Source organism: Peromyscus maniculatus, chromosome 22 (assembly GCF_049852395.1).
Source record: "Peromyscus maniculatus bairdii isolate BWxNUB_F1_BW_parent chromosome 22, HU_Pman_BW_mat_3.1, whole genome shotgun sequence".
Taxonomy (NCBI): domain Eukaryota; kingdom Metazoa; phylum Chordata; class Mammalia; order Rodentia; family Cricetidae; genus Peromyscus; species Peromyscus maniculatus.
This window is the reverse complement of record NC_134873.1, coordinates 16522959-16544810: the sequence shown is the minus strand read 5'-3', so window position 1 is coordinate 16544810 and position 21852 is coordinate 16522959. Positions and strand designations below refer to the sequence as shown.

General features: G+C 41.8%; 1 protein-coding gene across 7 annotated transcripts in view; it reads right to left on the bottom strand.

Annotated features, from left to right (window-relative positions):
- Window positions 1–7273: 7273 nt before the first annotated feature.
- Hadhb (hydroxyacyl-CoA dehydrogenase trifunctional multienzyme complex subunit beta) overlaps window positions 7274–21852 on the bottom strand; it is a 35862-nt gene continuing 21283 nt past the window's right edge. For all 7 annotated transcript variants that reach the window (XM_006994277.4, XM_006994278.4, XM_042269899.2 and 4 more), the window contains 10 exons: window positions 20970–21057; window positions 18829–19016; window positions 18088–18268; window positions 16180–16301; window positions 14342–14421; window positions 14222–14269; window positions 13456–13543; window positions 12914–12988; window positions 12528–12692; window positions 7274–7775 (listed from right to left, as the gene is read on the bottom strand). In XM_006994277.4, the coding sequence (XP_006994339.1) occupies window positions 7740–7775; window positions 12528–12692; window positions 12914–12988; window positions 13456–13543; window positions 14222–14269; window positions 14342–14421; window positions 16180–16301; window positions 18088–18268; window positions 18829–19016; window positions 20970–21057 (1071 nt within the window). In that variant the 3' untranslated portion in view covers window positions 7274–7739. The remainder of the gene's footprint in view (window positions 7776–12527; window positions 12693–12913; window positions 12989–13455; window positions 13544–14221; window positions 14270–14341; window positions 14422–16179; window positions 16302–18087; window positions 18269–18828; window positions 19017–20969; window positions 21058–21852) is intronic.

The window sequence follows — 21852 nt, the reverse complement described above, 5'->3', positions numbered from 1 at the left end:
GGCCAAATTAATGGAATCCGAAAGGGGGTGACAGGCTTTTGAGAAAATGCATAAGAGTGGTGAGAAAGTTCTGAAGAGTCTTTCTTGTAGGGTTTCTCTGTTAACAGCTTTGGCTATCCTGGAACTCACTCTGCAGACCAGGCTGGCCTCGAACTCACAGAGATCCGCCTGTCTCTGCCTCCTGAGTGCTGGGATTAAAGGCGTGCGCCGCCGCCGCCGCCGCCGCCGCCGCCGCCGCCGCCGCCGCCACCGCCACCACCACCACCACCACCCCCCAGCCTTATTTGGGACTCTTTCTCTTTCTCTCTCTTTTGTTTTTTGTTTGTTTGTTGACAGGGTTTCTCAGTGTAGCCCTGGCTGTCCTAGAACTTGCTCTGTAGACCAGGCTGGCCTTGAACTCAGAGATCCTCCTGCCTATCTTAGGACTTTTCAATGAAGAAGAACGATTGGCTGGAGGGACTGGGAGGATGTTGGAATGGGATGATGTCCTTAGAGGGAAGGCATTATGAAAGAGAAGCGGCTCCTAGACTTGTTGGCACCATCTGGAGCTGTACTGGAGTCTACTGAGTTCTCTTCCTTTTGTACAGAGGACTGTCAGATCAAACAGTTGATTACCAAAGCAGAACACCACGTGACAATGAAAGCTTCCTTAACTGCAGGAAGAGTACAAGTTTCAAGCCAGCCTGGGCTACACACTGAGCCCCACCCAGGCCATCCTAGTCTACACAGTAGACTTCCTCAGAAGCCACGCTTCCTTAGTTGTCCAGTTTATATGTTTAAACATGCAAAAGATTCTGTACTTTTCCAAAGTAATCATTTCTAGTATAAAAAGACACATCTCAGTTCTGTAGGAGGAGTAAGTCCAGAGAGCTGGTGTGAAAACTGTAGCTGATAATAATGTATTCTGTGCTGGAAATTTGCTAAGAGGGTTTTGAGGTGCTGCGCGCACACACACACACACACACACACACACACACACACACGCACGCACGCACGCACGCACGCACGCACGCACGCACGCTCACATACATGCACACATACACATACATGCATATACACACATGCACACACACACACACATACATGAGTCATGTGAGATGATGAATTGGCTTGACTAGTAATCATTTATACACACACATACACACACCTATCAAAACACGTTGTAAACTATAAATATAGGGCTGGAGAGATGGCTCAGAGGATAAGAGCACAGGCTGCTCTTTGAGAGGTCGTGAGTTCAATTCCTAGCAAGCACATGTTGGCTCACAACCATCTGTAATGAGATCTGGCGCCCTCTTCTGGTGCATAGGCACATGTGCAGATAGAACACTATAAATAATAATTCTTTAAAAAAGAAAAAAACTGTAAATATATGTAACAAAAATATTAACTATAACAAATTCAGGAGAGATGGCTCAGAGGTTAAGAGCACTGTCTGCTCTTCCAGAGGTCGTGAGTTCAATTCTTAGCAGCCACATGGTGGTTCACAGCCACCTATAGTGGGATCTGATGCCCTCTTCTGGCGTGCAGGTAGAAGACTGTATATATAATAAGTAAAGAAAAAAGAAAAAAAATCAAACAATAAAGAAAATTAAAAATCAAGTACAATGCCCATTATTAATACTGTGATGTTTGAAGTTTTCAGGAGGACACTGAGAACCCCGCAACTGCAGAACTTGACAATGGCCAAGTGTTGAAGCGTCCCTGTAATATCAGCACTCAGGAATCTAAGGCAGGAGGATTAGGAGTTTGAGGACAGCCTGGGCTACATAAGGAAACTGTCTCAGAGAAAGAAAATGTACAAAATGAGAAAAGGCTAGAAGGGGAAGGGCTGAGAATTAGGATTTTCTCTGGGGACAAGGAAGGCAGGAAATTTCACCTGTTTTATTGGGCACTGCAGCCTAGAGTGCCTGACACATAGTGAGCAGTTGTTGATGGATGGACTATATAGACCACAGGAAAAGTGTGAGCTTTTACACAGAATCCATATGGTCACATGATTAACAGCTGGAGAGACGGGTCAGCATTCTTTAAAGTCTAAATGAGAAGTCAGGGCCAATGAAGGGACATAGAGAAGCAGAGTTTTTTGTATAGCATCCTAGTGCGTGTGATGTTATTGTGGCCGTGATTTGTATTTTCAGTGGTATTTGGTCCTCTTTTTTTTTTTTTTTCCCCTGAGACTGGGTCTATGTAGCCTTGACTGACCTGGAACTCACTTTGTAGACCAGGCTAGCCAAGAATTCTCTGAGATTACCCCTGCATCTTCCTCCCAAGTGCTGGGATTAAAGATATGTGCTACTATACCTGGGTCATACTGAGTATGTTTTGGGACATTCGAATAACATTTTTGGAGAAGTATTTATTTTTATTTGCTCATTCTCACCTAGACTGTTTTCTCTGGTTTTGAACTGTGGGAATCTTTATTCTACATATCCTTAGGCAGTGGTTCTCAACCTTCCTGACTCTGCGGCCCTTAATACAGTTCCTCCTCATGTTGTGGTGACCCTCAACTATAAAATTATTTTCGTTGCTACTTCATAACTGTAATTTTGCTAGTTATGAATAGTAAATATCTGTTTTCCGATAGTGATTTGACATATTAGAAATCAGTTCTATTTCTAAAGTTTCCATCAGTTAATGGGAGCTCTTTACTGTCTTCATCTGAAGAGCAATGCTGCTGTGAGCGACCTGGTGCCTGTTTCCTGGAATCATGAGCTCATTTTTTTCAGGGCAGACTCCTAAGAGAAGGTGGAGTTACAGACTTCGTGCCATATTCAAATGCACACGACAGCGCCAGGCTCTTTTTCCAAAATGACTATCAATTTGTATTCTCACAATCTGTGCTGAACCTACAGAGGACCAAAGTTCAGTTCCAGTGCTCACATGATGACTCACAACCCTCTAACTCCAGCTCTGGTGGGATTCTCCATCTCTGGCCCCCATGGGTGCTTGCACTCACATGCACAAACCCACAGGCTAAAACATATGCACGCAATTAAAAATAAATCTTATAAAGTAAGCTCTTGTGGGCTGGCGGTGGGCCACGTCTTTACTCCCAGCACTTGGGAGGCCTGGACAGTTAGATCGCTGTGAGTTCCTGGCCAGCCTAGTCTATGAAATGAGTTCCAGGTCAGCCAGACCTACATAGTGAGACTATGCCTTAAAAAGAAATGAAAGGGAAGGGGAGAGGGGAGGGGAGGGGAGGGAGAAGAGGAGAGGGGAGGGGAGGGGAGAGAAAGGAGAAAGAGAGAGAAAAAGAAATAAAGGAAGGAGGGAGGGAGGGAGGGAAGGAGAGAGAGAGAGAGAGAGAGAGAGAGAGAGAGAGAGAGAGAGAGAGAGAGAGAGAGAGAGAGATCTGTTTTATATTTTTCACCAAGACTTAGTATTCTCAGTCTGGTTGATTTTTGCCAGTCTGGTAGGTATAAAGTAAATCCTCATTAGGTCTTAGGTTTTTCTCTGAATCCTTTACTGATCATTTGAGAAAATGTCCATGAATCTTTTGTCAATTTTCCTACGTATTTCCTGTCTTCTGGCTCTATGGCAATTCTTTATACAGCTTGGAATATTTGACAAATGGTGTCCACTATATTTTGCTTGCCTGTGGCTCATCTCTTTAAGGCATTCGAAGCACATGGAAAACAAAAATTCTTATTTCAACACAGGAAAAACTGAACTTGTAGTTAGGTTTTGTGTGGGTGGATGGGGAGACATGCCATGGCACACATGTGGCGGTCGGAGAATCTGTGGGAGTTGGTTCTCTCAGTCTACAATGTGGGTCCTGGGGACAGAATCCCAAGTCAGCCGGCTGAGTGACCTTCACCCAATGAGCTATCTTGCCAGCCCAATATTGGCAAATTTATTGAAACTTAATGGCTAGTATTTTAAAAATATGTCTTCTCCGATAAATTCCCTTCTCCCTTCAATCTAAGATCACACTGGAATTATTTTCCTAGCTTTTAAGAAAAAAAAATTACGTATTTAACTTAATTCAGACTTTTTGTTTTGTTTTTTGGTGTTGTGTGTACATAACAGGTTGAGGGGTACATGTGCCAAGAACATGCCTGTGATCCCAGTGCTGGGGAGACTGAGGAAAGAGGATCTGAGTTTGAGCCCAGCTCATGCTACATTGTAAGAAAGACCTGGTCAATCTTTTTTTTTTTTTTTTTTTTGGTTTTTCATGACAGGGTTTCTCTGTGTAACTTTGCACCTTTTATGGAACTCGCTTTGGAGACCAGGCTGGCCTCGAACTCACAGAGATCCACCTGCCTCTGCCTCCCAAGTGCTGGGATTAAAGGCGTGCGCCACCACTGCCCGGCGACCTGGTCAATCTTAAATCTCAGCAAAGTATATAGTTTTTAAATGTATGAATAGTTACTGTGGTGGTCTAAATAAGAATGGACTCCACAGGTTCATATGTTTGAATACTTGGTACCCAGTTAGCAGAACTGTTTGGGAAGGATTGGGAGGTGTGGCCTTGTTGGAAATGTGTCATTGGGGTGGGCTCTGAAAGCCCAGGTCTCCTGCCTACCACAGATCAGCTCTCAGCTACACTTCAGCTTCATGCCTGCCTGCCCGCTGACATATACTTTGTCTTGCTGATTATGGACTAGCGCTCTGAAACTGTAAACAAGTCCCCAATGAAATGCTTTTTTTCCTATAAGTTGCCCTGGTCATAATGTTTTTTCACAGCAATAGAACAGTAAGACAATTACCTCATATTTTAAAACAGAAACAGTGGAAGCATAACATTAGTGCTTATATATTTGTTCTGATTACTGTAAAACTTACCTCATTTATTAGCCTGGCCATTAGGAAATGTATTAAGTAGTTAGCCTTTTTACATATGGCATACCTGTAAAAATACCTTATTTTATCTCTATTGATGGTTATTATTATTATTATTATTTTGGTTTTTGAGACAGGGTTTGTGTAGCTTTGCACCTCTCCTGGAACTCACTCTGTAGCCCAGGTTGGCCTCCAACTCACAGAGATCTGCCTGGCTCTACTTCCCGAGTGCTGAGATTAAAGGTGTGCGCCACCACTGCCCGGTGGGTTTTTTATTTTCTTATTACATTTACTTATTTATTCTGTGTGTGGGTGTCCACATACATGCACACATTTCATGGCACAGGTATAGTGGTCAAAGGACAACTTATATCTTCTCCTTCCACCATGTGGGTCTGCTGGGGAATAATCCTTTTGTACACTGTGAAGATTTGTCACTTGGATTGGTTTAATAAAAAGCTGACTGGCCAGTAGCCTGGCAGGAAGTATAGGCAGGACAACCAAACTAAGGATGCTGGGATGAAGAAGGGTGGAGTCAGAGGAGTTGCCGCCAGATGTACAACCAGTAGGACACACGAAGTGGGAGAGAAGTAAAAGCCACGTGGCAGCACGTAGATGAATAGAAACGGGTTAAGTTGTAAGAGCTAGTTAGTAATAAGCCTGAGCTATTGGCTGAGCATTTATACCTCATATTGAGTCTCTGTGTCGGTTATGTGGGATTGATGGGTCCCAGGGATCAAGCTCAGGCTGTCAGGCTTGGTGGCAAGCACTTTCACCTGCTGAGCCATGTGGCCAGCCCAGGAAGTGCTTTTGATTAATGCCATTTTCCCCAACCCAAGAGCTTTTCTAACACACAAAGTCAACTACAGCATTTCTGAAGTGTGGTGAGTGGCACTGCTGCACTGGCTGATTTTGTGTCAACTTGACACAAGCTGGAGTCATCAGAGAGGGAGGAGCCTCAGCTGTGGAAATGCCTCCATGAGATTCATCTGCAAGGCATTTTCTCAATTAGTGATTGATGGGGGAGGGCCCAGCCCATTGTGGGTGGTGCCATCCCTGGGCTGGTGGTCCTGGGTTCTATAAGAAAGCAGACTGAGCAAGCCAGTAAACAGCACCCACACCCTCCACGGCCTCAGCATCAGCTCCTGCCTCCAGGGTCCTGCCTTGATTGAGTTCCTGCCCTGACTCCCTTCAATATGAACAGTGATCTGGAAGTGTAAGCCAAATAACTTGCTTTTGGTCATGGTGTTCCATCACAGCAATAGAAACCCCAACTAAGACAACTGCCATTGGTTCCTTGAGTCTAGGACTCCCCAAAGCATTCCTGGAGACTACAGGGATACTGAGAAGTCCTTTTCACTCTGATGGGCTGGTTATCCTCAAAGCCTGTTTCTCCAGCATAATATGTGGTAAATACAAACAAAATAGATGAGTGCAGCAGCATCGCTTCTCGGCCTTTTGGCCAAGATCAAGTGTAGATCAGGGCAGCATTACACCAGCTAGCCTCTTGTGAAAAACTACTTATTGCTATTTCTAGCAATGTTTTCTTTTTCCTTTTTTTCTTTTTTCTTTTCTTCTGAGACAGGGTTTCTCTGTGCAGCCTTGGCTGTCCTAAAACTCACTCTGTAGACCAGGCTGGCCTCAAACTCAGAGATCCGCCTGCTCTGCCTCCCTGAGATCTGGGACTAAAGGTGTGCAGCTAGGTTTTCTTTTCTAAGTGATGAGGATTCTGTCATTTTTGCAAATGAACTTAAAACAACACCTTTTGGGAAAAATTTCATTAAATATCAAAACACAAAATGTAACAGAAACTTTAGATCAAACATCTAAAAATAAAAGTTTGGACTCAGAAGAAACTTAAAAAAACAAATACATATCACTCACATTATGGGCTCAAGCTCAGTGGCAGAATACCTGCCTAGTATTCATTCATAAGGCCCGACTTTAATTCCAGCACCACACAAAATCCCATACATACATACATACATACATACGTACGTACATACATACGTACGTACGTATGTACGTACGTTTTAATTTACCAAGAAAACTCTGAATTATTTTTCAGAGGTCAACACTTTGTTCCTGGCCCGAAAGCCCCCGCACTACCCCCAGGGTGAGTCTGACAGCAACTTCCATACATTTGAGCAGCATTCAAGCCAACGTCCACAGCTGAAGCCAGGAGTTTTCAGAACAGCATAAATGTGACTGGTGCGGCACCGCTGTAAGAATGTGAGGGGTGGATAACAGTCACAGTAAGTTCTTACAGGGGACATCAACCCTGACAAACAGGATCGTCTCCCGTGAAATCAATTTGCTTCAGTTAAGCAATGGGAAGCGTATTAATATAAGGCCAGGTATTACTTACAGTCCTGGAGGTTTCACAATTGACTGAAATAGTTGTAAGTTCCAAATAAGTAACTAAAGGTAAAGCTGTCCTTAAGTCAGAAGGGCCACCTTCTCCCACTAATAAAGAGATGACAAGCAATTCTCTCATACATTCCTACTTTATTAAGGTAAACCAACATGGCATTTATATAGCTAAGCATTTCAGTTTTCAGAGCTGTTTAGGTTATTTTTTCCATAGTAAGTTAATTTAGGCACATCGGTTTGTATTTTAGAAAAAAAAATAATTATCTCTATGACACAGACAGGAACAAGGGGAATCTGCAAATGTTCCAAGATGATTCCAAACCTCAGCTCATCTCTAAGTGACAAGAGGGACCGAGAACTGTGTACACATCTGTGATAGTCTGGAACTTGGAGAGCAGCAGCTGTGATTACCGGAAAGCTTGGAACACTGGCAAGGCTTGATCGCAAAGTATTTAAGAGAAGGCCACGAATGTTGTTTTCCTAAGAAGAGCCAGGAACTACAGGTGTCACTTGGTAGTGCATTGAAATGGCATTGCCCAGTGCGAGTGCTGCACAGAAATCAGTCACCTCCTCTAGAGCAATCACTTTGGATAAGCTTCCACAATCATAGCATGACCCTGCAAAAGACAAAAAAGTCCAGTCAGAGTCATGAAAGCAATGGAAGGTGGCGAATCAGCCAGTATGGAAGCGAACAAACAGTGTAAACACCTTTCAACGACTGTGATCATGGGAAAGTGATCATTCTGAGCCCCAGTTTCCTTTATACAGTGGAGCTCATGGTGCCTAGTATAGAAAGATTTTTATAAACGTTAAATCAGATAGAACACCTTATATAGACACACATGTATTTATATACATGTAACTGACTATGCATATATACACACAGAGATACATATATGTATGCACCAGACTCATTCTAATACAGAGTGTGAGTCCTAGTAAACGTAATAAATGGCCACTTTTATTTTAAGTTTCTGTGGTCTGGGGATTGATCCCAGGGCCTCAGGCATGCTAGGCAAACACTCTACCACTAGGCTACATCTTCAACCCAAGTAGGATTTGAAAGGGTAAGTGACTCAGTCAGACCACAAAGCTACTGTTAAGTGAGAGCAGATCTGAGAACAGTGTGAGGATTCTGAAGCCTGGGCTCAGCTCTCCACTAGTCTCTGGCTAAGAAGATGAACTGAGCATAGGGTTCAGGGTAGGAAGAAAGAACAATGTCCCTTCTCCAACACTCTGAACAGCTCTGGGTACTAGTTACGACCCAAGTTTAAGCCTTACATAAACAGGATTTCCTATGTGATAAACACAGTCATCCTAACCGCTGGACTGCCATCAAACCAGTACACAGCCTCATGAAATGCCCAGCTTCTAGGTTCAATTCAATTCCCATTAATATGCATTAATAAACTCTTATTGGGCTGGAGAGATGGCTCAGAGGTTATGAGCATCGACTGATCTTCCAGAGGCCCTGAGTTCAATTCCCAGCACCCACATGGTGGCTCACAACCATCTGTAATGAGATCTGGCACCCTCTTCTGTGTACATAATAAATAAATAAATCTTTAAAAGAAAGAAAGAAACTCTTATTTATAAAGTACCAAGCTCAATACTAGGTAAGTTTAAAGTTCTGATACAAGATCTCATCTGGAGCTTAGCTTACACATTAGTTCAAAACTTTGACAGCGCATAAGCAGACAAACACCGACAGAGCAGAGATCAGAAGGGCTGACTAACCTGAGGGTTATCCAGAGGACTCGGGAGGCTGAGCACTCCCGGTTTTACTTACAATGTACTGTTTTCATGTTCCAAAAGGATCAGTGGTTATCAACTAGGAGAAGTGTCTCCCACCCTCTCCAGAGGACATCTGGCAATGTCTGGAGGTATCGCTACTTGTTTCAACTATGTGCCTACATATGGGCCAGGGTAGGATTGGGAAGAATTTGTTGCTATTGGAATCTGGTGGGTGGAGGCTATGTTAAAACATCCCACAGTCCACAGTCCACAGAATAACTGGTCCAGAATATTAACTATGCCAAAGATGAAAAACACTGCTCTGGGGCTGGAAAGGTGGCTTAGTGGTAAGAGCATTGGCTGCTCTTCCAGAGGACTGGAGTGCAATTCCCAATGGCAGCTCATACCTGTCTGTAACTCCAGTTCCAGGGCTTCTGACACCCTCACACAGACATACATGTAAGCAAAACACCAATAAATATAAAATAAAAATAAGTTACTTTAAAAAAGAAAAAAAAGTATGGTGGTTTCTCAGAAAATTGGGAATTGATCTACCTCAAGACCCAGCCATACCACTCTTGGGCATATACCCAAGGAATGCTCAATCACACCACAAAGATACATGCTCAGCTATGTTCATAGCAGCAATATTCACAATAGCCAGAACCTGGAAACAACCTTGATACCTGTCAACTGAAGAATGGATTAAGAAAATGTGGTATAGCTGGGCGGTAGTAGCACATGCATTTAATCCCAGCACTCGGGAGGCAGAGCCAGGCGGATCTCTGTGAGTTCGAGGCCAGCCTGGGCTACAGAGTGAGTTCCAGGAAAGGCGCAAAGCTACACAGAGAAACCCTGTCTCAAAAAACCAAAGGAAAAAAAAAGAAAAGAAAAGAAAAGAAAATGTGGTACATATACACAATGGAGTACTACTCAGCAGAGAAAAAGAATGACATCATGAAATTTGTAGGCAAATGGATGGAACTAGAAAATATCATCCTGAGTGAGGTAACCCAGACTCAGAAGGACAAACATGGTATGTACTCACTCATAAGTGGATACCAAATATAAAGCAAAGGACAATCAGACTGCAACCCACAGATCCAGTGAGGCTACCTAGCGGGGGACCCTAAGATGACTGTGGCTTATAATAAGTTTTTGTTTTGCCCAATCACTGGGCAAGTTTTAGTGAAACATTTCACTATTAGGATAAGAATTTGTACTCTATTAAGCTGATGAAAGAATATGCTTCTGTACTTTCAGGAGGGGAGGCTAAAATCTTTTTAGATTATGGATTAGCCTATAGAAAAATGTCTGCTGTAAATCAAACAGTGAAGGGGAAGATGAATAGGAATCTCACTTACACAACTTAAGTAAAACATAGCTCTCTGAACAGAGGAAAATAAGTTTCTTCTGTATCCCAGAATCTAATCAATATTTATATGTATAATTCAGCTATTATTTGGCTTAAAAGGGCTTATTGGGAAATGTTATCATTTTTACTATTTTCTACAGAGAAAATATTTTCCAGTTTCAAATAACCCTGGACTTTTGAATTATAACCTGTTTTTAATGAAGCTATCTATGTATTATTTCTCCTGCAGTTACACATAAAGTGTTTTTACATTAAAAAAGGACAAATACTATAGAATTTTATTACATGAAATATATAGAATATATAAGTTCATAGAGACAGAAAGATTAGATGTTATCTCAAGATGGAGAAGAAAGGAATATAGAACAATGATTTCCTAAGTACAGAATCTCTGTTTTGTGTGATGGAAAAGCCCATAAACGGACAGTAGTATCAGGACATAATATGATGAATGTAATAAATCAATACAATTTGTATAATTAATGAATATCATAAATATAGTTATTGAATGAATACTTCAAACGTAATCAATGAATACCACAAATGTAATTAATATCACGAATGTAATTCATGCCATTGAATTGTGAACTTAAAAATGGTTACAATTGCAAATATTATGTTCATTTAAAAAAATAAGGTGGAATATAATCACCATACATTATATGTATATATGAAATTGAAGACAGCGATGTTCTAAAATTAAAAAAAGAAAGAAAGAAAAGAACAAACCACTACTCTAGATCCACAATGGTGAATTTATGCTCTAATTTCCTAACCATGTTGGTATCACTCTATTGGCTCAATGAAACAAATTAGTAGCAAGTTTAAAACTTCTAAAAGACATTGAACAGTCTTCTTCGATCATCCACAAAATCATCCAATGTTATTTACATTCTGTGCAATGGAGATCAAGTTGCACAGAAAGGAAGGGAATCTGCGTGGACTACTTGTGACACACACAGTCTCTCCCTGGAGGAAGCAGGCAGAGGTAAGAAGCAGGCTCTCGCCTAAATCTGCAATAGGGAGTCACACCAATTGTAAAGCATTTCTAAGTTAGGGGGCTATCCCCAGTAGAGCCCTGGGTCCAATACCTAGACCCAAAAGTTTCCGGTCATGAAGCAACAATGTTTCAACTTTTTTGTGGTTGTTTTTTCGAGGCAGGGTTTCTCTGGATCCTGGCTGTCCTGGAACTCCCTCTAGACCAGGCTGTCCTCGAACTCGCAGAGATCCACCTGCCTCTGCCTCTCAGTGCTGGGATTAAAGGCGTGCGCCACACCTGGCTCAATTTATAAATAAAATAAATTACCTTTATTTCTTCAAAGTCTCTAGGGAAAAGCTAGCTATGAAGTCTTTGAAATGATTTTATAGTTTGAGAGATCAGGTGTACTCAGCGTGGTATGCAATAGACAGACTTTTATGCTCTTCTATAGCTTATTTGTCTTGATTAGTAACAGTGTCTAAAATATGCAAGAAAACAAAAACCTGTCCATACCAGAATAGAAAAAAAGACTACTTGGTGGTGCTGGTGGCAGCCTTTAATCACAGTACTCAGCAGGTAATCTCTGAGTTTGAGTCCAGCCTGGTCAATAAAACAAGTTCCAGGACAGCCAGGACTACATAGAGAAACCCTGTCTTGAAGAACCAATAAAAGGCTCTAGTTAATCTTCTTTTTGGATTTTATTCCCAGTGAAATGTAGTATGTAGAATGCTAACTCTATAATGGGGTGAGGGAGACAGGAAAATGTCTATCAAAGCAATACACCTCCTGATTGAACAGCAGCCAAATGTCTAGGACAGTTAACTGCCCTACAGAATAATCTCGTTCTTGAGGAGAACGGTTTTGTTGTGGTGGTGCTGAGGACTGAACCCAGGACGTCATCACTGAGTTAACAGCCACAGAGACTGTTTCCCTTAGAGTTCCCAGATAAGGTGTTGTGATTATTAGGTGAATGAATAAAAGTGTATTGTTAAAGAAGAAAATACATGGAGATGCTTCTAATGCTAGTGCCTGGCAAAGAGGTTTATAAATATTTTTTCTATACATTTTTATATTTTACATAGTTTCCATAATGGTCATATATTAATTTTGTAAACAAGAAAAGTAAACATTTTAAAAAAGAAAAACAGCTTGGATTTAAAGACCACTTTCCTTTCAATGAAATGTCAGAATCAAAATCAATAGTCTCCCCATCTCCCAGAAATAGAGCGTCATGAACACTTCAAACAAAGCAGTCTTGGGACCCTGCTGTGACAGACATACCTGTCCTCCAGCCGCGCAGGCAGCCACTAAACCGTATTGGCCTCCGTCCTTCCTCAGTCTGTTGGCGGCTGCCATGACCAACCGACAGCCTGTGGCTCCAAAAGGGTGTCCCAGAGACAGTGATCCACCCCAGATATTAAACTTCTCCAGCGGAGGTGATCCAACCTGGCTCCCACAAAAACAAAGACCAATTTAAAGGCGAGTTTACTTAAGACAATCAAATCAGGCTCTTCCTAAGAGGAAGCATGCAACCCCAAGGGAAGTAACTAATGCTGACTACCTTACAAATTAGTGCATGCACTCGACTGAGATGGACAGAAGAAGACAACATAAAGACTTACTCTTTTCACTAGGAAATTCAAGCATATTCTTTATTAGAAACTTACCTTGCTTTTCCTGCCCATGTAGTTTTGTGCAAACCAGTCAGAATCCATGGCTTTAAAGTTGGCCAAAATCTGACCCTAGGAGGGAAAATAATTCAAGTCTTTGTTATCAATGCTCTTCTGGGCTTTATCTAAGACATAGACTTGTATAACTTTAAGCAAATCTTTACATCAGTTCTCAGTGAGTGTCCTAAAGAAATAATTTAACCCTTTTTTTTTTTTTTTTTTTTTTTTTTGGAGACAGGGTTTCTCTGTGTAGCTTTGCGCCTTTCCTGGAACTCGCTTTGGAGAACAGGCTGGCCTAGAACTCACAGAGATCTGCCTCTGCCTCCTGAGTGCTGGGATTAAATTTAACCCTTCTTAATAAGCCTCTAAGAAACAGCCTCCAAAGGGAAATTTTCAATACCATAAGTGTGACCCAATTCTCTGACCTAGCCCTCCCTTCAAAGCGGTAAAGTTTGAAATACAAAGCCCCATTCCCTACAAGCATGGACTTCATTTTTCATGATTATACTCATTTCAGGTGTGTCTTATAAACAACTTACTGAGAAGGCTTCATGAAATTCAAAAGCATCAATATCATTCATGGTTAATCCTGCCTTTTCTAGAACTTTTGGAGTAGCATATGTTGGTCTGAAAAAAAAAAAAAAACCAAAAGGTAGAAACCTAAAACTTTCCATTTTAACTTAAGCATTTCTTAGTGTACTCCAAATTGATTCTATACTTATTCACTGGTTCTACTATACAAATACTAATCAAATGTTGAGGATACAAAAAGATATGCCCTTCATCTTCACTACACTGTAGGACTGGAGAAACAGATAATCAGCAGGCAATCAGTGAAGGGTAAGTTAAAACTAAAGAAAAAAGGAACAGAATTCAAAGAGGTAAAGCAGGGGAAAGGGCTTGGCTACTCTCAGGGTTATCAAGAAGCCAGTGGAGAAAGGAGAGATAATCAGAGACATGGGGTGAGGTTCAGTGTTGGGAGTGCTTGTCTACATAAGCAGACCTTTAGTTTCAATCCCCCAAACACATAAACACACAGGCACCACAGAGCGGAGGTGTTGGCAAATTACATAGCACAGTGGATAGTGATATGAAAGAAAACGCTTATTATGCCAATTTAGGGCTTAGCATACTTTCAAACCTGTGTAAAAATGTGAGCAATTGATCCCTGGGCCCCATATGGTGGAGGGGAGAAAATCAACTACTGTAAACTATACTCCGACCCCCTCCATACACACTAAATAAATGTAATAAAAATTCAATTACTTTTTATTGAAATCCAGAGAGATATACACTACTACTTACCCAAGTAAAAGCTGATCTTTTGGATCTTGGGACACATAAATAAAATCCCTAGACAAAAACCAGAGAGGTTAGCTCCAGTAATAAAGAAGTCACAGGCAATTCACCAGAATATTTACTTACCTCAAATATGCCTTTGGCTTATAACCCATGGCCAGAGCTTTTTCCTCTGACATGATTAGCATCGCAGAAGCGCCATCAGTCTGAAATGGTAACAGAACAATGACGTCATCTGGAGGGCTCCGGCAGCACCTCCTAAGTCTCTGTGTAACAAACTCCCTCTACTGTACCCACCATGAAGTCACAATCAAGCATACACACTGAGCCATTTGGGAGACAATGGCAGCAGGGACTGTTCGTAAGGTATCATAATTTATCAAAATACACTGGGAGGGGCAACTTCAGAAATAAGGACCAGTTTTTGCTTTTGGCACAGAAAATAATTTTTTTATTTTATTTTATTTTATTTTTCCAGAGCTGAGGAACGAACCCAGGGCCTTGTGCTTGCTAGGCAAGCGCTCTACCACTGAGCTAAATCCCCAGCCCCAGAAAATTTTTTTTTATGAATTGGAACAGTATTTTATTTACTTCAATTATTTATTTTTACATTTTCTGTGCTGTTTCTTAGCTGCACCTGCCCACAGCTTTGAGATTTTATTCTAGAGGGAAAACACTGAGAGAAGACACAGGTGGGCAGGTGACATTAAAGCCATGGCTTTAGAACTTTCAACACATCTCATAGGTTTTTATCCCAAAACAAAGAGGTACTGCTGGGGTTTTGTTTCTTGTTTTTAAAAAGCCCTTTGCCATTACTTCAAAAAGGAAAGAATGGCCAGGTGGTGGTGCACTCCTTTAATCATCAGGAGGCAGAGGCAAGTGGATCTCTGAGTTCAAGGCCAGCCTGGTCTACAGAGTGAGTTCCAAGACAGCCAGGCCAGGGCTGCACAGAGAAACCCTGCCTCAAACAAACAAACCAAGAAAGAAAAAAAGAATGAAAGAATGTCCTCCACAATTCCAAAGAAAATGAAACCCATATAGTATGCAAAAATCAAAACAAGTTCTGTCACATTTAATTATACATCTTTTTTTAAAACTCTGAATCGTGAAAAGAACATGTAGCCAGTAGGGTGGCCATAAAGTCTTGGAACACAGGTGTCTATACATAAAAAATGGTTTATGGATACTACATTAATAGTTTGTTCACTGCTGGGTACGGTGGTAGAAACTGATTAGTTATACTGTCAAAGAAACATTCAGGGCTGGAGAGAAAGCTCAGTCATTAAGAGAATTGTTCTTCCAGAGGACCCAGATTCGGTTCCCAGTACCCACACAGTAGCTAAGAACAATCTGTAACTCTAGTTGCAGAATAGCAATGTCACTTCTGGCCTCTATGGGCACTGTACATACATGATGCACAGACACACATAAATTCACTTGCTACCTCTTTTGAGCAGCCTCTCTGGTATCCTCAGTGGCTAATCTACAGCCACCATAGTGCTTCTCACTACATCACAACTGTCCTTTCCATTTCCAGTGCCTAGCATAAATAAGCAATACAAGTTTGATGAATGGCCAAGTGCACAAAAAGAACAGCACTGTATCAGTATAGTGAGAGACCTGAGACCTTAAAACTATTAGTTTAAACGTGGTGTTTAAACATGGTGCACTCCTGTAATCCCAGCACTAGGGAGGCTGAGGCAGAAGGACTGTAATTTGGAGGCCAACCTAGATACATAAGGAAATCCCATCTCAAAGCAAAGCTCTATTTGTTGGGTTTTCAGACAGGGTCTTCATTTCTAGGCTGACCGCACACTCTTGATCCTCCAGCTTCCTTTAACATTTTCTTTACAGTGAATAGCTTTACTTTAAGCCTCCTATCACACACAAGCAAATTTGTTGCAGGCTCCTCTATTGAGAATACAGAAAAGCCACTGTTAAACACAAGTAGCATTGACAATTACCAGGAAAGAAGAATTTGCAGCTGTCACTGTGCCATAGGGTTTGATGAACGCAGGTTTTAGTTTGGCCATTTGCTCCAATGAGGAAGGACGGATCCCATTATCTTTGGTAACTGTGTCCTTTCCTATAACAACATGAATTTTTTAACTCTAAGAGACTGCAAGCATTATATATCTTCTCTATAGCAATATGCTTTTAAAATAATAAAGGGCAGGGGGTGCTAGAAAGATGGCTCAGTCTGAGGATCCAAGTTCAGTACCTAGAACCCACGTTGGGCAACTCGAAACTACCTATAACTCCAGCTCCAAGGGAACCAATATTCTCTTCTAGCCTCTAAAGGACCCCCATGAATGTGCATATATCCACACACAGACACATACACATAACTAGAAACTTAAGAGCAAATGCAATGTAAATATTATTTGTCAACTATGAAGAAAGCCTTTTTATTGCTAGGGATCAATCCTCCCCTACCCAGGGCCTTGACTACCCTGAGCGAGCACTATACTACTGAGCTGTACACACCCCCATCTTTAAAAGAAAACCTTTTATGGTTACCAAGACATGATCAAATTTTATTTTGTTACCAAGATGTGACCAAATTTTATTTTGTTTCCATTTACTTAGTTTTACACACACACACACACACACACACACACACACACACACACACACACACACACACCATGCCAAGCATATCTAGTACTTTGGAGGCTGAGACAGGAAGACCATTGTGAGTTTGAGGATACCATGGGCTACATAGCATGTATCAGGCCAGCCAGGATTACACAGTAAAATCCTTTCTCAAAAACAAACAAACAAACAATCATCCACTATCTTGTTTTCTTAAAACATCCACTCAAATTCAGCTGTATTATACAGAAATCATATGAGTCAGGAATTTTAAACAGGCTTGACAGAGGCACTGTGACTCATACCTGTAATTCAAGCACTTGGGAGGTTGAGGCAAGAGGACTGCTACAAACAAGAGGTCAGTTAGAGCTACATAGTAACACCCTACAAAAAAACAAGGCGGGTGAGCTGGCTCAGCAGGTAAAGGACTTGCCACCAAGCCTGATGACGAGTCTGATCACCAAGATCCACATGGCTGAAGGAGAAAACTGACTCTGTTAAACTGTCCTCCGGCCTCCACTCACGGACTATGAACACGTGCACACACGCAGGCACGCACGCAGAGAAAGAGAGTTACCCCTGGAGTATCTGAAAGGAGGCACTTATAAAAACTTAAAAAAGTTGGGCATGGTAGCATATACACACAATTCTACCACTTAGGTAGAGGCAGAAGATCAGGAGTTCAAGGTCAGCCTCAGCAACAAAATATGAGGCTAACCAAGGTTTATTATTAGACCTTGTTTTAAAAAACAACAAAACCTTTTTTAAGTTTACCTGTGTTACAACATAAGCCTAAAGTTGAGTCCATATTTAAGAATAAAAACTGAGTATTTTGGAAACAATCATTATACTTATTAAAAAGTAAATTAATCATAGCACTAGGGAGGCAAAAGCAGGCCTTTCTGTGAGCTCAAGCCTAGCCAGGGCCACATAGTAAGACCCTGTCTTTAAGAAATTATCACTCAAGGTTTTTAAGTTTAGGGTTGAAGAGTTGGCGCAGTCATTAAGAGCACTTGCTGCCCTTGCCGAGGATCCAGACTCAGTTCCCAGCCCCACATCAGTGGGCTCACAGTCACCTGTAACCTTGGTTCCAGGGGCTCCAATGCCCTCTTACGGCCTGTGTGGACACCTACATGCACATGATGCACATAACACACACTAACATATACACATAAAAACATAAAATAAAAATAAATAAATCCTTTAAAAAAAACAGATTTTGATGTTTTTGGAGCAACTGAAACAATTCAGAACACCTCAATAAGTATCACCTTTACCTGGTACTTTGAAGGGTACAATATCAGAAAGATGTCCTTCATCCTGTGCCTTCTTGGCCAGACTATGAGAACGCAGTGCATATTCATCCTGTTCCATTCTAGAAACAGCAAAGGCAGCAGCCAGTCGGTCTGCAGAGTGGCCCATGGTCTCATTAGTGGAGAACTCAGCCACTGCGGGGAGCTAGCAAAGGAGACATTGAGAACAGTTACACTCTTCAGAGGTGTTAGAGCATGCATAGGACTGCTCAATGCTATTTAGAAAAGTTGAAATCTATTCATTGGCTGGATCTAGGGACACATGCCTCTAATCCAGGAGGTTGAGGCAGGGGGATTTTGAATTTGAGGCCACTTCAGCAAGACCCTAGTTCAAAAAACAAAAACAAAACAAAACACCAAAGAAGCAATGAAAGAAATCCAGAAATCTCTTTGTGAGCAAACATATTTCTAAAGAAGGCTAACAGATACATTTTTGGAGACTCTCATTATGTAAATCAGGCTGGCCTTGAACTCAGACAGATTCACTTGTCTCTGCTTCTGGAGTGCTAGGATTAAAGGTATGTGCTACCATGCCCAGGTTACAAATACAATTTTTATAACTACCCTACCCCCATCTTGACCAAATACACTGCCCTGTAATCATGAGAATATATAACTATTAGAATAGGTGTTCTATCTAACTGTAATCTAGCTCAGGATGCTCTGGAAACTCATCTTTATTTACACTAAACTCATAAGTCTTACCTCAGGAGATAGGAAATTCAATCTGAATTTAGAGAGCAAGGACAGGCGCTGGCCCAGAGTCTTGGCTTTGTTGAGGTCAAGCATCATTTTCCTCATTTTTCTTGAATGACGAATAGGGACATCAGACATTAACTCAACACCACCAGCCACGACGACATCACACTGGCCAGAAGCTATCAGACCAACAGCTACCGGGTACAAAGGATATGTGCATGAACAACTTTGTAGGAATAACAAACCACTGAAATGTAAGCTTCTTGATTAAAAGGCGCTATAAAAGGGGCAAGTGAGATGGCTCAGCAGGTGAAGGCTCCTGCAGCCAAGCCAGAGGACCTCAGCTCCATCCCTAGAGCCGATATGGCCGAAGGAGAGTATCAGCTTCCACAAGTTACCCTTGGACCTCTACACATGCATCATGACTTGCATGCATGCAAAATAAACACATGAAAGAATTTTTGTAACAATTATCAGTTTGTATAACAGTAATCAGTTTTAACTTTTCTTTCTTCTTTTTTTTCCCCTGGATACTGGATCTCATTGTGTAGCTTTGGTTGTCCTGGAACTCACTATCTAGACCAGGCTGGCTTCAAACTCACAGAGATCCACCTGCCCCTTACTGCTGCCACTACGCCTGGCTAGTTTTTAACTTTTCTTCTTTCTTTTTTTTTAAGACAAGGTTTCTCTGAGCAATCTTGGCTGTCCTAGAGCCCACTCCATAGGCCAGGCTGGCCTCGAACTCAGAGATCTGACTGCCTCCGCCTCCCAAGTGCTGAGATTACAGGTGTGCAACACCACTGCTCGGCCTGACATCAACTTCTAAATTAATTGATATTCTTTTAATTTATTTATGTTATTCTGTGTGTATGTGTGTTTCGCCTGTATATATGTATGTACACCACATTTGTGCCCAGTGCCCACAGAGGCCACGAGGGCATTAGATCTCCTGGAATGGAGTTAATAGTTGTGAATTGCCATGTTGGTGCTGGGAGCCATACCCGCACCCTCTGGAAGAACAGCCAGTACTGAGCCATCTCTCCAGCCCAACTCAAACAATATTCTAAACCTAAACATCTTTCGTAGTTTATATGTTCCCAGCCTAAGTTTTTAGAAAGGCTTTTCCCCAACTCCTGCCCACAAACAGAATATTAATTTCTACTACATGAGGTATCTGACTTCTCAGATCTAGATTTCCCTGTATGGTAACTGGCAGCAATATTCTGTTGCTTTAACTGGGAGTCAGTCACATGCTGCTCAGTAGAGAAGTCCCTAACCACTGCCTCTGGCATCATTCCCTGACATCCATGAACTGACCTCCCCAATCTGGCCTTGATATTATAATAATAACATTAAGTACTGAGCCTGTCAAGTTTCCTGTCTTTTCATTAAATAGAAGTAGTTATTTAATGCCCCACAATTTTAGAAAGATTGTTAGAAGCTAAAATACCATATAGATTGCCAAGGACATGGGTACAAAGTGAAGAAAAAATTGAAAGCATTTTTTGCGTGTATGAATGTGTGCTCTCATGTTGGGGCACAGATGGGGAGATGTGTGTGCATGTGATGTGTATGTGTGTACAGGCCAGAGGTTGGTATCTGTGCCCCATCTTGTATACTGAGACAAGTTCTCTCACTTGAACAGACCTCACCAATTCCGACTGTCCAGCCAGCCAGCCAGTTTGCTTTGGGGACCCTATCTCTGCTTTCTGAATCCTGGGATCACAAGCAGGCTGCCACACCTACACATTCACGTAGGGGCTAGGGATGTACCCGCCCCTGTCCTCACGCTTACTCAACAAGCGCTCACAGCTAAGCCGTCTTCCAAAGCCATGACTTGGACCATCTAGAGCAGGGACTGACAACCATGTGGATGCTTGAGGCTGCGGGACTCTGTCCTCGTGGGAAAATGTCCAATCAGGATAAGCTATGCACCTCCTCCCACTGACAGTCCCAGTAGCTGCCAGCCCAGGACTAAGGAAGAAGGCAACTGTCCCCACAGGGCAGGAAAACTACTCTGGAAAACCCCCAACTTCCAAAAAAACACTTTTATAAAACACGAATGAAGAGCTCTGTGCTAATTGCTTATTTATCTCAAGATGAATTAAAAGGAGTCAAATCAGCAAGCACCTTTGGATTCCACTTACCTGTAGTCATAGCTTGGTTTGAAGAGATACAAGCCATGGTGACAGTGTGAGCAGGAGTCTTCTCAGAGAAGCCAGCTCCAAGGGCAGCCTTGAGGGAACAGTGAAGGAAGGAAAATACACATGAGTGAAGCTCTGAGCCCTACTCTGTCTGGTGAATTATGAAATTTTAATATTTTACAAAGCAATGTTTTAAAATAAGATGAAACGTACTGTCTTAAATTCCTGGTAACAAGTTTCTTTTTTCTTTTATAATTTTTATTACATTTATTTATGTGTACACATGTAGGCACATGCGCATCAGGATATACATGTGAAGGACCTTGTGGGAATTGGTTCTCTCCTTCCATCATGAGTTCAAGGGACTGAACTCGGGTCGGCAGACTTGACAGCACGACCCCTGCCAGCTAAGTCATCTTACCGTTCCCTCTGTTTGATTTCTTTTCTTTCTGCAGCACTGGGGGTTAAACCTGAAGCCGCACATGCTCAACAAGCTCTCACCGTGAAGACAGACCCCTAACCCTCCTTACTTTTTACTTTGAAACAGGATTTCAGAAGATGGCCTTGAATTCACTCTGTAGCCCAGGCAGGCCATAAACTTGTATTTCTCCTGCCTCAGCCTCCCCAGTATTCAGGTATGCAGTCTGGGGGCTACCAATCTAACGACCTGGTAGCTATTTTCCAGTGTGGTACAAAAGGCTACAGTATTCTTCAACCTCACCTAATAATTAACAATGCTTTCCTTCAAGCCTTCAAGGATATCCTGTAACTTTATCTTACTTAAAATTTAATATACAGTGAAAAGAGTGATGAAACCACATCCTCTAGTGGGATTTTCACACATCTGATGCTGTGGAATAATCTTCTTGTGCACTGTAAATACCTG